The sequence below is a fragment of the Alligator mississippiensis genome, chromosome 11 (assembly GCF_030867095.1).
Source record: "Alligator mississippiensis isolate rAllMis1 chromosome 11, rAllMis1, whole genome shotgun sequence".
NCBI lineage: Eukaryota > Metazoa > Chordata > Crocodylia > Alligatoridae > Alligator > Alligator mississippiensis.
The window spans coordinates 2,158,010-2,172,744 of NC_081834.1; the positions used below are offsets into that span (position 1 = coordinate 2,158,010).

At 43.8% G+C, this 14,735-nt stretch overlaps 1 protein-coding gene across 4 annotated transcripts in view; it reads left to right on the forward strand.

Moving 5' to 3' along the window:
• The window catches only part of UACA (uveal autoantigen with coiled-coil domains and ankyrin repeats), a 98,507-nt gene that overhangs the window by 70,589 nt on the left and 13,183 nt on the right, over positions 1-14,735 (forward strand). For all 4 annotated transcript variants that reach the window (XM_059714508.1, XM_059714509.1, XM_019477714.2 and 1 more), the window contains exons 3-14: positions 1,739-1,827; positions 2,409-2,473; positions 3,736-3,793; positions 5,176-5,246; positions 5,351-5,457; positions 6,700-6,881; positions 8,026-8,063; positions 9,293-9,382; positions 10,917-11,024; positions 12,595-12,627; positions 14,083-14,181; positions 14,402-14,438. In XM_059714508.1, the coding sequence (XP_059570491.1) occupies positions 1,739-1,827; positions 2,409-2,473; positions 3,736-3,793; positions 5,176-5,246; positions 5,351-5,457; positions 6,700-6,881; positions 8,026-8,063; positions 9,293-9,382; positions 10,917-11,024; positions 12,595-12,627; positions 14,083-14,181; positions 14,402-14,438 (977 nt within the window). The remainder of the gene's footprint in view (positions 1-1,738; positions 1,828-2,408; positions 2,474-3,735; positions 3,794-5,175; positions 5,247-5,350; positions 5,458-6,699; positions 6,882-8,025; positions 8,064-9,292; positions 9,383-10,916; positions 11,025-12,594; positions 12,628-14,082; positions 14,182-14,401; positions 14,439-14,735) is intronic.

Consider the following 14,735-nt stretch of genomic DNA (forward strand, 5'->3'; position numbering starts at 1 on the left):
GAGGCAGAGAAGAGCGATTGTAAAGCAGAAGGTTAAGGAAAAACCCATTTTGCTGAAATCTGTGCAGCAAAGGATAATTCCATGGGCATAAGAGACTTGGCCCCTAAAGGTAGCAGTGGGTGACCTAACCATCCCTATTTTCTTCTTGTTATACACATACACTATTCATCTGTATATATGTGTGTGTGTATATGAATCATACAGATATCAGATTCAGCCAAGAAACCTTGTCTGCCTCCTGTATGAATCATGTGCACGCTTGTATATATAAAATATATATAATATGAGCTTTAGCTGTACAGCAGTATAGACACTTTTTTTTTTTGCAGCACACAGAAAAAATTATCTTAAACTTCTCTGCTTTGGGACCCGTCTCTCTTCAAATTCTGTACAAATTTTATTTTATGTGAATAATGTGGAGGTTTACTAAAACCTTTTGACTTCTCTATTTTAATCTTGTCACAAGTGTTGAAGGCAAACACAATTGGTATTAAAAAAAAAAAAAAAAAAAAAAAAAAAAAAAAAAAAAGCAATCTTCAGAATTAAACTAAAAATGAGTTTGAAAAGCATTCTCCAGATATTACTGCTAGCTGTTTTGGGTTGAATTATAGCCTATACTTTCAGGCTGTTCAGCAAGTTTTGCATTGTATTATTTGCAGTAGGTAGTAGAAATGCATGTGCTAGGGAGGAATATTTTATAGCTCAGTTAAAAAAAGGGCCTTTCTGATCCTTGCTGAACTGTTCTGGTTTCTGGAGTGTACTTTGTCAAAATGTGTTATTTCTGCAAAGTACAGGGGCCTTTGGCTATTCACTTAGCTATACTTTGTTTTCAGTCCCTTTCCTCCCCACCTATTGCTCATGGTTTAATAGCTCTCCTGGTGTAGTGGATGGATGTGTGCATGATAAAATACAAGTCTGGAGGCAGAATCAATATTCTCCTGGAATGCAGCCAGGGGATCCAGCTGTAGCTCTTAAAGGTGGCTTATCACTTGGCTTAAATATTTTATGGAAGAGTGGTAACGTGGTACTGTGTATCCAGCTTTCATCTGGTTAGGTGGGGTTCTGGTCCATGCCCGTTGGTGGGCTGAGCTACAGCCGTGGATCCTGATGGGTAAACTAACCTTGGTAATTGCTCCGTTGCCTGGAAAAGAAGCTCCAGTGCTTTCAGTGACCCTCTGTGCCGGTGGTATACCCTACCTTCCTCTGAGTCCCTAGTATTTAAAAACAGAGGTCCAGACTTCTGTGTCCCACTGGTTAAGCATTTCATTTCTGCACCTGTCACATCCCAGAGAGCAAAGCAGGATGGCAATGTGGAGGTGGTTGGACTAAACAGAAAATGTGTCTGGACCCAGTGGATTTTGAGAGGGGTGAGGTGCAGAAGGAATTGTTCTGTACCTGAATTGATCCATCATCTTTAATAATTGGGTTGATGGTTCAAAACTCCTCTGGTTCTTGTAACAGTCAAGTTGGCCTTCCCCATTGTTCGTAAAATTTGGACAGAAGCCTGGGTGACTAAAACTCCTTCAGAGTATGAAGGAGCGATACTTTGAGCATTTAAATGCTTTGTCTTGCCAAATTTGACATGATTTAGAAATGGAAAGCCTGTCTAACTTACTCGTTCTCAGGTACACACCCGATAACCTTACCTGCATGCCAAGAAATGACTCCTTTCTGCCTTGCAAAACTCTGTTGCTTAAGCCTAGAAAGGCACAGTATTATCTCTCTGTTTCCATTTCAGGTTTCATGTTGTAGCATCAAAGGGAAATCTAGACTGCTTGAATACCATTCTTCTACACGGGGTTGATATCAAAGCCACTGATGCTGCAGGTATGTTTTCTCAAACCTTTGAGACGATGGTTTCAAAAATACTAGCGTAGGTCGATACCCCATCCTGAAACAAAGTTACTTTGTTAAATGTTTGTCATTTGCTTTACATTAGACCGGTCCTAGGCAGTCTTCCATTAGCACTTCTTACACCTGGTTTAAAATATGTGGTGGTTTCCAACCTTTGAAAATTGCTACAAATTTGGATAACCTTGCAGGAGTAAGGCCAGGGTGGATGGACCACTGTTGCCCTGCTGCCCCCTATTTAAAGCGCAGAGAGCAGGGAGTACGTAGTTTGATAGTAGCTACAGGCCTTCTGAATAACTAGGATCAAGCCACAGTGAGACATGCACTGCACAGACCTCATTAAGTGATAGTGAGCCTAAATGAGGGGTGAACAGTTGAATTAACAGGCTCACTTCAGCTAAAGCGGTGTTGCTAATATAGGATAACATATAGGATTGAGAAAATGGTTTGTGGCCTTTGCATGGTTTCAATGGCTGCTTATGCTAGTGTTATCTCGTACTACACGTTCGAATTGTTAGTTCCCAGTCTAATCCCATTTTGTACCTTTTAACCCTTAGGGAGAAACGCATTGCATCTAGCTGCGAAATATGGACATGCTCTTTGTTTGCAGAAGCTCTTACAGGTAGGAAAGACTCGACTAATAGCTGCTCCGTTTTCACAGTTTGAACGCTGAAGGCAGAGAGGCACTTTTTCAGAGATGCTATCACTACACAGACTAGTTGGCTTTTACAGCAGGGGAGTTTAAGTAGCTACTGGACTTGTGCCTGCCCCAAAAGTCCTTTTTATGGGTTTTCTTTAATTAAAGAATGAAGTATTTCCCCACTGCTGTGTGAACTTCCTGCCCAAAGACTAGCCATACGCATGTGGAGTTGTAGAATAGATTCTGCTAAAAGCTGTTAGATGCGTTGTATTAAAAAAAAAGGTGCATTTTATTGCCTATTCAGTGCCACTTCATAGCAACACCAGGTGTTTTGGAGGGGGCTTATCTGTATACATGTGTGTTTAAATTATGGTGTCCCTTTACGTCTTCAAATTCGACATCGGGCTGGGAAGACAGCCTGGGTTGTCAAGTCCTGCTATTGCAGGAATCGGGTCCCGTAACCTGGTGTTGTAACATGTTCAAGTTCCATGAACTCTTTGTTCCTGCTGTTCCACAACCTTAATACTAGTTTCCAGCCTAATTTTTTTTTTTCCATGACCCATTTGCTCTTGTGGAAATTCATTATTTTAAACAGTTCCTTTCTTTTCTTGGCATCTTACTTGTCAGCATGCCAGTATGCACACTGGTAACGATGCCATTTGTGTTGGCTATAGGAAATATAATTATTTCAACTTGATGAAGAAACATGCACAGTGGTTGGGAAAGTGCTAGGAAAAGTGCCTAGAATTTAATCCTTTTCAAATAATAACTGTGGTTACCTTAGACATTGCACACACAGACTGACAAAGTGTTGAAATGCATCAAGGATGTGCTCTTTATTTCACTGCACATGTTCAGTGTTAAACAAGGCATCTGACTTTATTTGATCATACCGATTTTTATTTTTATTTTTTTGTGTGGCCAAGATAAATTGTAAATAATCCTCTTCAACAAGTCCAGAGTTCAAAATATAAATTCTGGCCTTCTCTGTAAAGTTAGAGACATTTAATATAATTTTGTCTGACTTAGCTTCTCAAAAATCCTGATTTTTTTTTTTTTTTTTTAAACTGAGTTACCCCCCTTCTCCAAACATATATTTTTTACAGCCAGTTTTGAGTTAAGAGCAACGTAATTCTATTTTTTATTTTTTTTAGCTCTTTGACTTGTAGGAGAGGGAGGTCGTGCATGCTAAATATGGGAACTAAATCTTGCTAAATCTCAATCAAGAATTATTATTTTAACAGTTCAATTGTCCAACTGAAAATGTGGATTTGCAGGGCAGGACTGCTCTTCACGATGCAGGTAAACCGAGCATTCTTGTTATATTCTGCTAATTGCTATATGGCATTTCACTTCATGTTGACTCCGGGGGTTTTTTTTAGTCAACCTCATAAAACATTGTGGTAGAAAATATCTATCACGCGTGTTTATCTTCATCTAATTATATCACTCAACTGTGTTCAAGATAGCTGAAAAGTACTTGGGCAGTTGTGTTGTCAAGTGATTAACATTTATGACAAAAAAGGTTGGCTGAAATAGCCGTTGCTTACCCTGAGCTAAGGAAAGGGATCTCTTTCTTGGAAGGACTGTGATAAAATGCGGTTCCCTTTTTGTTTTTGGATCTGCTTGTGTGAGAGGGGAAGGATTATTTTAAAAATTTCCAATCTGTTTTGGACTCTAACCAAAATGCATGTTTGGGGATTCAGAGCTGTCATGGACTTTGCCCTCCTTAGGGAAGCAGAGACTCTGACGTGCCGCGAGCTAACGTAGAAACAAGACTATTCAGTCTTGGAGCCAACTACAGCGCTTGGATTTTCTACTAAAATCTGAAGAATGTACCAAGAGGCAGTGTTTCGGGTCATGGGTGTGCAGTGCTAGCAGACCAAAATAGCTTAGTCTTGACCTTTCTCCAAGTCTTGCCAATACCCTGTGCCCTTTCTTACCATTTTAAACTCTCGCTGTGTTCAGCTTGTTGGCACGTGCTTTGCAGAGCATGGCACCCGAGCTCATTAAATCCTAAAAGATAGGCACCCTCAATGTGTTTCTGTATGCTTTTGCAGTTGCCTTTTTTTGGTGCGTTATAAACCAACCATCCATGCCGGCTTGCAATATTCTGGAAGTGGCTGTTACAGCTGCTGTATCCCAAACAACATTACTTTTTAGCAAAGTGGACAGTGTCAGTGTAAGACTGAGGCCAACTGATTTAAAAGTATAGTATTCTCTGTGTTCTTCCTGACGAGCTTTTTCTACAGCTGACGTGGAGCCCCGCTGATAAGTGTAGGTGGAGTTTTCTGTGGAGCCAGTCTTGTCCCAGTGCCGTGCTTTTAGATCTGAACTGCTTGAATGTGTGCAGTAAATAGCCCCATTGTCTTACATGGATCAAAATACAAGCAGCTGATGGTTTGTTGCCTGCACTTTGCTCCATAGGATGTTGGCATCCTTCATGTAGCAAGCTTTAGGGGTGTGCATGTGCAATAGTCTCTCTCGCACCACCCAGCATCTTCCCTGGCTAACTCAAGGGCAGTGATGGGTTCTCAGGGGTCTTTCAGGGTCTGTTGGACCCTGAGAAAGAGCGACCATGCTGCAGAGCCTGGTAGCTGACTGGGGTATTGGGTATTGTGGGGTTTTGTGGAAGGCTGTGCTCAGATGCATACATCGCTTTCTTCTTGTTTTGCTCTTGAAAGCGATGTCGGACTGTTCCTCTGGCATACAGCTACTTTGTGATCATGGAGCTGCGGTGAATGCCAAAGACGGGGTAAGTATATCGCTCTCTCCCTTTGCCTGAATTGTCCAGGGCTGCTCGTGTTTTGTCTTCCACAATGTGTCCTTTCATTCATTTATTTTTTCCTCTTTCCCCAGGATGGGAGGACACCACTGGTGCTGGCCACTCAGATGTGTCGTCCAAGCATATGTCAGAGTCTGCTGGATAGGGGAGCTGACCTCAACGCCAGAGACAAACAGAACAGGTGATGCATGCAGCTGGGCTGTGCTGGAAGTAGGTTTTGCATTGTTAAAGACCAGAGCTGTCCCTCAGCTTTCAGTCTTTCACATTTACACAGATCCACAGAAGTCTAGGGCTGGAAGGGACCTCGTGAGATCATCGGGTCCAGCCCCCCTGATTTGGGCAGGAAAGATTGCAGGGGTCAAATAACACCAGCAAAGTGTGCATCCAATCTCCTCTTAAAGATCTCCAGGGTAGGTGCTTGCACCATCCTGTTTAGGAGTCTCTTCCAGAGTCTGGTCACACACAAGTTGTAGGACAGATGTTTCAGCTCTGCAGTTGAACGATACCCTGTCTTACGAATATTGGTTAGATAACTCACTGTGGCAGTGGGTTTTCTAACCAATCCTTGTTTCTACCAAAGCCTGTCTCAGTTGAACTTCCAGCAGTTTTTCCTGTTCTTCAGTATGTGGATTGCTGGCTTCGTGCGGCTGAAATGCTGCCGATTTGTGCAGTCATGTCAGGTGGCTGCTTGTAGTGACCTGGAAGGAGATGGATCCCACAGCTGGAAGCTCAAGGTGCCTCTCCTACACTTAAACTCATGACTACCTACCTGCACACTACGCTCGTAGGCTCCCTGCTGCCCCTCTATGGCCCCTGTTAAGGTTTCTTTTTTAAAAGCCTTTAAGTTCTTTCAAGGCCCCTTTCTGACGTTGGTGCTTTTGAGACATTTATTGTGTGTGTTTGTACTCTGATTTTTCAGATGCAAGCTTTTCATCCCCTACTTATTCCTGTGAAGAACAGAAGTGTAGGGTGCTAGGCCAGAACTTGGGTGCATATGAAACCTGCTTCTCAAGGGCATGTGCACTCCTTTTGGGGGGGGATTACCTGTGTGTCCAGGCACCTTCCAGTGTTTGGCCCAAAGTTTATGGCCAGTTTGAATTGAGCAGCTGGGTAATAACCCCCCCCCCCCCCCCATCTTTGCTTTTCTGAAACCCGTGTCAAATCAAGGAGAAAACAAAGACTAAGTCTTATTTCAATTTTTTCCTTTAATCACAGTTCTATCAATGGCGTTAGGCTGTCAAACATCTTACAGATTGGTTAAATAATCATTTAATTTGGCTTTTCTTTTTACTGGTCTTGTCTGTAAGCAGCACAGCCTTTTGTCACCGAGTTCACAAAGTAGTGAACTGCTCTTTTTGAGTAACTGTCCATCAAAAATATCTCGTCTTCCTCAAGTGTCTGTGTGGTCTCTTTCCCACCCCAGGACTGCTCTAATGTTAGGCTGTGAATATGGCTGCAGGGATGCAGTAGAAGTTTTGCTCAGAAACGGTGCGGATGTTAGTTTGGTTGATGCCCTTGGTCATGACTGTACTTACTATGCCAGAATTGGTGACAATGTTGACATTTTGGCCCTACTAAAGACTGCCATTGAGGACTCCAACAAAGGTAGGAAGAGCATGCCTGTATCTAGAAGACGTTTCTCTTTCCTTGTGTTGGATTGTTTTCCCCTCTCTCCTCTTGATGTGTTCATATGCATCATTTCTCACACAGGGAGCACGTCTGTTTTTGAGCAGGCAGGTAGTAATTATACTCTTTATACTTTTACTCTCTCAAGAATTTTGGTATACAAATTGAAATTATAGGGGGAAAATGACTTTTTGGAAACAAATGCCTTCAATATAAGAATGCATTTGGTATAACAAAGCTACTAGACACTTCCCTCCCCATTTGGAATAAAATGACACCTTTCCCTAGGTGTGGCATACTCTGTAAAGATATGCTGTTAAGAAATTGCTACCCTGGTGAGGCTGTAACTAGTTTGAATTAAAAATCAAACATGGAAATGATGCGTTTGAAATTGGAGCAGATGACTTGCTTAGCCTGCAACTGAAACAAATCTAGCAGCCGGGCTCATGGAAGCCAGTCGGTCATATTTATATTGAAACTATTTGGCTTTGGATGTATGAATATTTTTTCAGGTTATCCTGAAATCAGTGTAAGCTGGTAAATATGTGCAAAACTATTACTAGGATAATGTCTGCTCTGTGGCATGAGTTTGAATGGGAGAAAGCTTGTAGACAGATGTGCTGTTTGAAGTGCTGCAAGTGCCAGTGAGAGTGCAGATGTTGATGCTTGAAGAAGCACTTCAGATGTGACCTTCAAAATCCAGGAGCCTTTTGCAAAACAATGCTACCCGAGGTGTCCGTACCCTCCAGTGCAGTGCGACAGGGGGTTGCCTGGTCCTCTTGCCTTCCACTTTATCCTGCCGCCTCCACCTGTGGTGGGTTGGGAAGAGAGTGGGACAGAGGCTGAGCCAACGAGCGCTCTCCTCTGTGCTTGTCCTTGGGAACCTCCAGAGACAAGGAGGGATTCAGGGGTCCATGCTCTCCAGCCCCATGGCTGGGAACAACTGCTGGTGCATGCTGTTATGGCCGCTGTAAGAAGCACTCCAGGTGTTGGGGGAGGTGGGAGGGTGCATGTCCAATGGACCTGAAGCACTTGAAATTGGAGCAGGATTTGGAGTGCTTCAGGTGCCGTCTGTCCATGCCCAGAGATGACACCCATTCTCATGTGTTTTGTTTCTTTTTAGTGAGGGACCTCACGAAAAAAGGGCAGCCTGAACAGAAGGTAAGGCTTTTCTGTGCCAAATCTCTGATTTCCTTTGCTGATTATAGAAGAAGTTTATGCCTGTTACTGCCACTCCATGTTCTTCCTTGACAATGGTTCCATCTTTGGGAAGATAGGCACACCCATTCCTCTCTGCTCCCTTCTGATGGTTTCATAGGGGAGGAAACCGCTGGTAATATAACGCGTTATTCAGAATAAGCGGGGACATCCAACATTGTTTGTCAGTAAAACCTCTTCTGTTGTCTGAGCTCTGTACAAGCTATTGCTGAGCATAGCAACGACTTGTTTGCCATTACAGTAGTGCGCTCTCACCAAGCTCATTGCTTTGTGGAGTAGGCTTGAGATGCTTTCTTGCCTACATGAAAGACATATTTTATTCTGAAGGTATCTTGAGCAATATTTTCTCCAGGCCTTTATTATTCTTTAGCCACAGAGTGTAATTTATAATGTTGAAAAGCTTATCAGCATGTGACCCAAGTTCTCCGGGGGTTTTACCTTTCACTGAAATGCAGTGAGTGGTGACCCTGCTGAATAGCCTTGCCTACTGGCTGGGATGGAAAGGGAATTCAGAAGCTAAATTGCTATGCTTGCTAAAGCATTTATAAAGAGAGGCGGCTGCTTTTCCCCCGCCCTTACTTGTTATCTGCCATTTGGTCCAGTCACATCAAAGTCAGTGTGAAACATTTCTGTGCTGGACAGCTATATCACACCGCAGAAATATTTTGCTGAATAATACTTCACGCTGGCAGGGGCTCGGTAGGTTCTTTTATTAAAAGTGCTTGGTCCCTGTAACAGAAAAATCATTTGTTCGTGTGTCTCAGGCACTTCAGCGCCGATTCTCCTTTTGTACGATTTCTAAATTTGTCAGCCCTTCCCGCTGCTTTTCTGGTCTGTGGGTGCAGCGGTGAATCTGGACCTTGCTCTTTTAAATAAGCGGCATGTTTGTTAGTTTGGGGGTTTTAAGTTTGACTCTCATTGTGGTTTAACTCTGTCACGATGGTGGCGAACGTTTGGACTGTGTGTTTTCCCCCCACAAAATCAAATCAAATCCTCCCAGACTAAGTGTGAACTAACACTGCCCTCCTGTGGAATATATAACGAAGGCGCGTGGCAACTGAAGTTGGAAGGCAGTGCCTGCACAGCAGCAGCTCTGCCCAGAGGTGAGTGCTGTCAGCAACAGAGCTAAGCCATCCTCTGTTTAAATCCCCTATTTCACGCTGCCACAACAGGTCGCTGGCACGCCGCAGAAATGGAACCAGCAGCAGGCGCAGGATGAAGTGAACTTCCGGCCGTATCGGAGGGAACACCTGACTATGCAGGTAAATCGGAAAGCCGTCTGCGTTGCTGTCTAGGCTCACGAAGGATTGGCGTTTGGTTGCCTATTGGCACATGTGAAATGCAGCGTCTCACTCGTGAAGTTGGTCGGACTGTACTGACAGTGCAGTCTAAACCCTTTGCTGCAAAACTGTTGGTGAAAAAGTGTTTAGAGTTATACATGCCTTCTGCCTCCATGGAAAAGGATGCACATCCATCAAGTCAGAAAGCCTGATGCTGAGAACTGATGTATGCCCTGCGCTGAGCGTGCTGTTGGGGAAGTGAGAGTTCCTGCTGTCTTGCAGGACTGGGGCTGTAGTAATAAATTGCTGGCTCAAGCGCTGGAGTCATTCCCCATAGGCAACAAGTGCAATGTGTAAAGCCATCTTGCACACAGCTTCACCAGTCTCCGGTGTGACTGGTGAGCCAAGGTACTCATTTCTCTGGCAACAACAAGCAAATTCGATTTTTTTTGAGCTGTTTCACCCTTTTGCATCCCACATGTGTGTATAGTGGGTGCTCATAAAGCATGCTGGTCAGAGACCTAAAATAGCTAAATGATGGTTTTTGTCAGGGCGTTCAGCTATTGATAGACGGCAGTGTCATAGGCAGCTAACACTCACATGAACTTCCTTTGAGCACTTCCCTGAACGACTAACTTAGGGAAGATATATTTTTTAGGCGTCTTGCCAAAAAGAATGAATCAGCCCGTTATAATTGTGTCGGCTGATTGGCATTAATATCCTCCTCATTAAGAGTTTCATTGACATTAAGGAAAACAGCCACTTCAAAACTGTGGCTATTATTTTGAAACATGGTGGGTACTTAACAGAGCGACATAAGAGCAGTGGCCTCAAACCTGAGAACCTGACTGCAGTATATCAACAGGGCTACTAAAGGACACACCTTCTTACACTGCACATCAGGGAGGGAGTAGTAGCATTAATTCTGAATTTTTTTCTTTTCTTGGTTTAAATTGAGCTCTTAATTTCATTGCATATTTTATATTAAGAATATGGCTTTTCAATAATGGAGCAGATTGTTAAAAGTTCTAGTGGTGACTTCAGAAAGTGTGCGTATATCTGGATCTGACGGAGAGCGCTAGGCTAATGGAGAATGGAGTAGATGCACTTATGCTAGTTTGAAAATACATGGCTAAGGCTTCATCTGTGCCGCTCCAGACATGCTGAGTTAAAAGGCTCTCGTTATGCGTCATGCAGATGAAGAGGCTTTCACGTTACATCATTGACCATGGTGGCTGAGTTTCAGACACTTTAGCACGAGTTATCTTGTACATGTTGACAGGCAGCGATTAAGAAACAGTTTTTGAAGTATCTGAGTATGGACAGGCAAAGATTACGGTAAGGACTCTGCAATGTATCTAGAGACAAGCTTTCAAAGTCACTCTAAATCCTTTTATATGTAAACACTTTGGGATCAGATCTAGGTTGAGGCTACAAATATATTGTTAAATAAGAATAGGTCTTTTGCCTGACTGTCCTAACACTTATGTTTGGACTTCCCTCTTCTTTATTTAAGGAACTGGAGACAGAAAATAATGATTTGAAAGACCGATTGAGAGAAGTTCAGCAGGAACAGCGAATGCTACTAGACAGAATCAGTGGACTTCAGCTACAGCTGAATGAGGTAAAAATAGTGTCTGTGTAGCCTCACTGAAAAGCCATAATAATCCCCAGACTTCACAAGACCAGGTTCTGCATAAACCTCAGAAAAGGGTGGCTTTGCCTAGAGTTGTGCACTGCAAATTGTCAGCATTTTCACTTGTAAAAGAAGCAAAAATGTATTGGCAGGTTGTTAGTTTTAGTAAATTGGGTGTTCTGTTAGAGGGTCCTCTGCTTTGATAACCATCTGTAAACTGAATGACTTTAATTAAAGGAAAAAAAATACAGCTCCGGACTTTGTTCATTAAGCAAGATCAGAGTAACAAATACATCCCTTTCCAGAGGAGGAGAATGCTTCATGCAAAGGACTGTCACGCTGATGTTTTCAAGGATTTTTCAGTACTCATTTTACTTACTCAGCTTGCTGGGTGTGTCTACATGTGTTTTTACGCGCACCTAAACATAATGCACACTAGCCTAATGTGCATTAAGGTGATTTAGGCGTGCGTCTACATGTGCACGTGCTAAGGTGCATTAACACGGGTGTGCGGACTGACTTGGGACTAAAGTTAGTCCCAGGTTGGTGGACACATACTGCGTGTTAGCGTGTCTACGTGTTCGCCAATGCGACTTAGCTATTCACGCAAAAATTTCATACCTGCTTTATGCAGGTATCAAATTTAGGCTCGAATAGCCTAAAATTGCCATTTTAAGGCACATTAAGGGTGTACATGTGGAGATGCGTGCCCTTAAGGTGCCTTAAATTGGGCTAATGCACATTAAATGTGCACATGTAGACACACCCAATGTGTCATTTATCAAGATAATGTAGATTCTTAGAACCGCAGCAAATGAGGCTGGAAGGGACCTCAGGAAGTCACATCTACTCCTACCCCCTGCTCCAAGCAGGACCAGCCCCGGCTACATCATCCCAGCAAAGGCTTTGTCTAGCCTGGTCTTAAACACCTCCAAGGATGGAGACTGCACCACCTCTCTGGGTAACCTGTTCCAGTGCTTCACCATCCTCCTCATGAGAGAGGTTTTTTCTAATATCCAACCTCAACTTCCCTTGCTGCAGCCTGAGACCAATGTGTGACACCAACGATTAGTTCCTGCTTTTTGTTGCTTCCCAATGGTTTGTTTGTGTTCTCGCACTGGCTCAGCTCTTTGGGGCTGAGGTTAAGCCTAGGAGTGATACATCTTGCATAGCAGGCATTCCTACTGCTCGAAACCAATCTGACTAATGGCATTTTATGGTAGCTGTTAACACTTCCCAGTCAAAGCTCTCTAGACTCTGTCGTGGTTACTGTTATAGCTTTAGGAACAAATTCTAACCTCATGCATAGCTATGGGTAGGGTTGTTTTATATTAATGGTATCTTGTATTTTTATGTGACTGTTGCTTGCTAATAACATTGATTGGTTCTGGGGTATTTCTAGGAAGGTGGATGATAGAAGGGACAAATTGGTACGGGGTTTAATTCTGAACTGGAAGGTGGCAATCACATTGTCACCTGCTTGCAAACCACTTGCAGACTTATAATTGAAACGTGTTTGAACTTACAATTGAAACATGGTCTCTTGTCTGCCTTACAGGAGCAAATGGTTGCTGATGATCTTGAAAATGAGGTAAGTGAATGTCACTCCCTGTCCTTGGTGATACTAAATATTGTAGGTTTAAGAAAAATACTAGTTTCCTTTCATTCACTGTTTTAATTGTTCAGACAACAATTAAAAATCCTTGTTAAATCCTTGATGCTGCATATTTCCTGTGTAATAGTGGACAAGTTGCATAGCTGCATTTGACCTATTCCCCAGGGCATGGTGACTTAAAGCAGGGGTGGTCAAGCTGTAGCATGGGTGCCACAAGTGCCATAGGCAGCCTCTGCATGTGTTATGCAGCAGATTGAGGAGGGGACAGGTAGTGCAGTGGCAGTGGCAGATGGGGTGGGGATCAGAAAGCAGAGCAGATGAGATGGGGAGCACAGGGCAGGGAGCAGAGAGCAGAAGAGCAGCTCGGGTAAGGGAAAGGGATCAGTTTGGGACTTGGGGAGGTGTGGAGGGCTAATTTATGGCATGCCTGCCAAAAAGGTTGTTCCCCACTGCTTTAAAGCACACCAAATCATTGCTGAACAAGAATACCTTAGTAAACAGCATCTAGACCAGTGGTTCCCAACCTTTTTTTTATACTGCGGACCGGCAAAGTCACTCAAAGAATTTTGGTGGACCGGGTGTAGAAACCAGCTCATTTACATATTTAAATTTAATTTTTACATGGCGGCGGGGAGGGGTTGTGAGGATCAGATTGGGTTGGGGCACTGCAGCCCCAGGCCCCAGGGGGGGCTGTGCAGGTCTGGGGCTGCCCAGCAAGAAGGGGCTCCTCTGCCTTCCCTAGGAGCAAGCAGCAGAGCCACCTCCTCGCCCTCTGCCCCGGGCATTTCCCTGCCCGCATCCCCCTGCTCCCAGCTGCGGGCGAGACTGGGGGGTCCTGTCCAGCTCAGTGTGGACCCTGCTACTTGCTGCACAGGCAGCACCTTGCTAGGCATGGCCATGGTGGTGGGAGCAGGATGGGGCGCATGGAGCCAGCTACCTCCCTCCTGGGGCTGCCCCACCGCCCAGCTTGAACCCTGCATATGACTGCCAGTGGCAGAAACAGCTCCCCCGGGCTTACAGATGGGGGTCCAAGTTGGGGCAGGCAGGCGGGAGCCTGCAGCCCAGGGCGGGCAGAGAGCTCAGCAGCCACAACCTGGTAGCCAGTCCTTCGGGCCGTGGTCCGGTGGCTGGGAACCTCTGCTCTAGACAATGAGCAGTGACTTTCAGGAAATCAGAGTTGTAACGCGTGTTGTTACTATCAGTGTTTTTTGTTTTTTTGTTCTGCCACGTCCATCTCCATGTGCTTCATAAACGTACAGATGTTAGTATGGTAGTGAAGCATATGGAATCGGGAAGTGAGGGGGTTTCAACGTTAACCCTGGTGGACGTTTCTCCAGAATTTTCATTTTGGGTTTTTAAAACATGTTTTGAATACTTGTGGGCTGAGCTAGTGCCGAGTAACTGATCTTAAACCTAGAATTTTGTTTGCAGAAAGATGAGCTGAGGAGACTTCTGACAGCCAAGGAAAACCAGCAGGAGGAGAGCCTAAGAACTATTGAAACTCTGAAATCTAAGCTTAAGTACTATGAGGTATGTGAATTGAATTACAGGAAATGACATCTATTAGTAAATGTTGAAGCAATTGTAGTCAAACTCATAAATGTCTCGTCCCAGAAGTCATTACACGCTGCTTAAAATGGATCTGGAAATGAGTATCAACATTTCATCGTCTAGAGACAAGTAGAATGAAATGAATATTTATCTTACTTTAACCTAAATTACAGCAATCTTTTTTCCCCCTTTGTTTCAGGGTGACTACATGGGGTCTGGAAGCAATTTTGGCAACAGTGAGTATATTTTAGTTTCAGAACTGGCCTTGTGGATCGCGCTATCTCAGAAAATCCAAGTGAAACTGTTGCTTTTTATTTCTGTTTGCTTTCTTTTTTTCTTCCAGTCTTGTAGTCTTAGCTGTAGCTGCATTTAGCCAGTGGGTCATGCTGCTTTACTTGCAGGTTTAGGCTTTATATGAATCATGTACCTGTCTTGGATGGATATACACAATTACCATATTTACTTGAATTTAAGACAAGGTTATTTTTCCACATTCAGCATGGGGGGGGGGCTCTCTTGGATTCAGGGGTGGG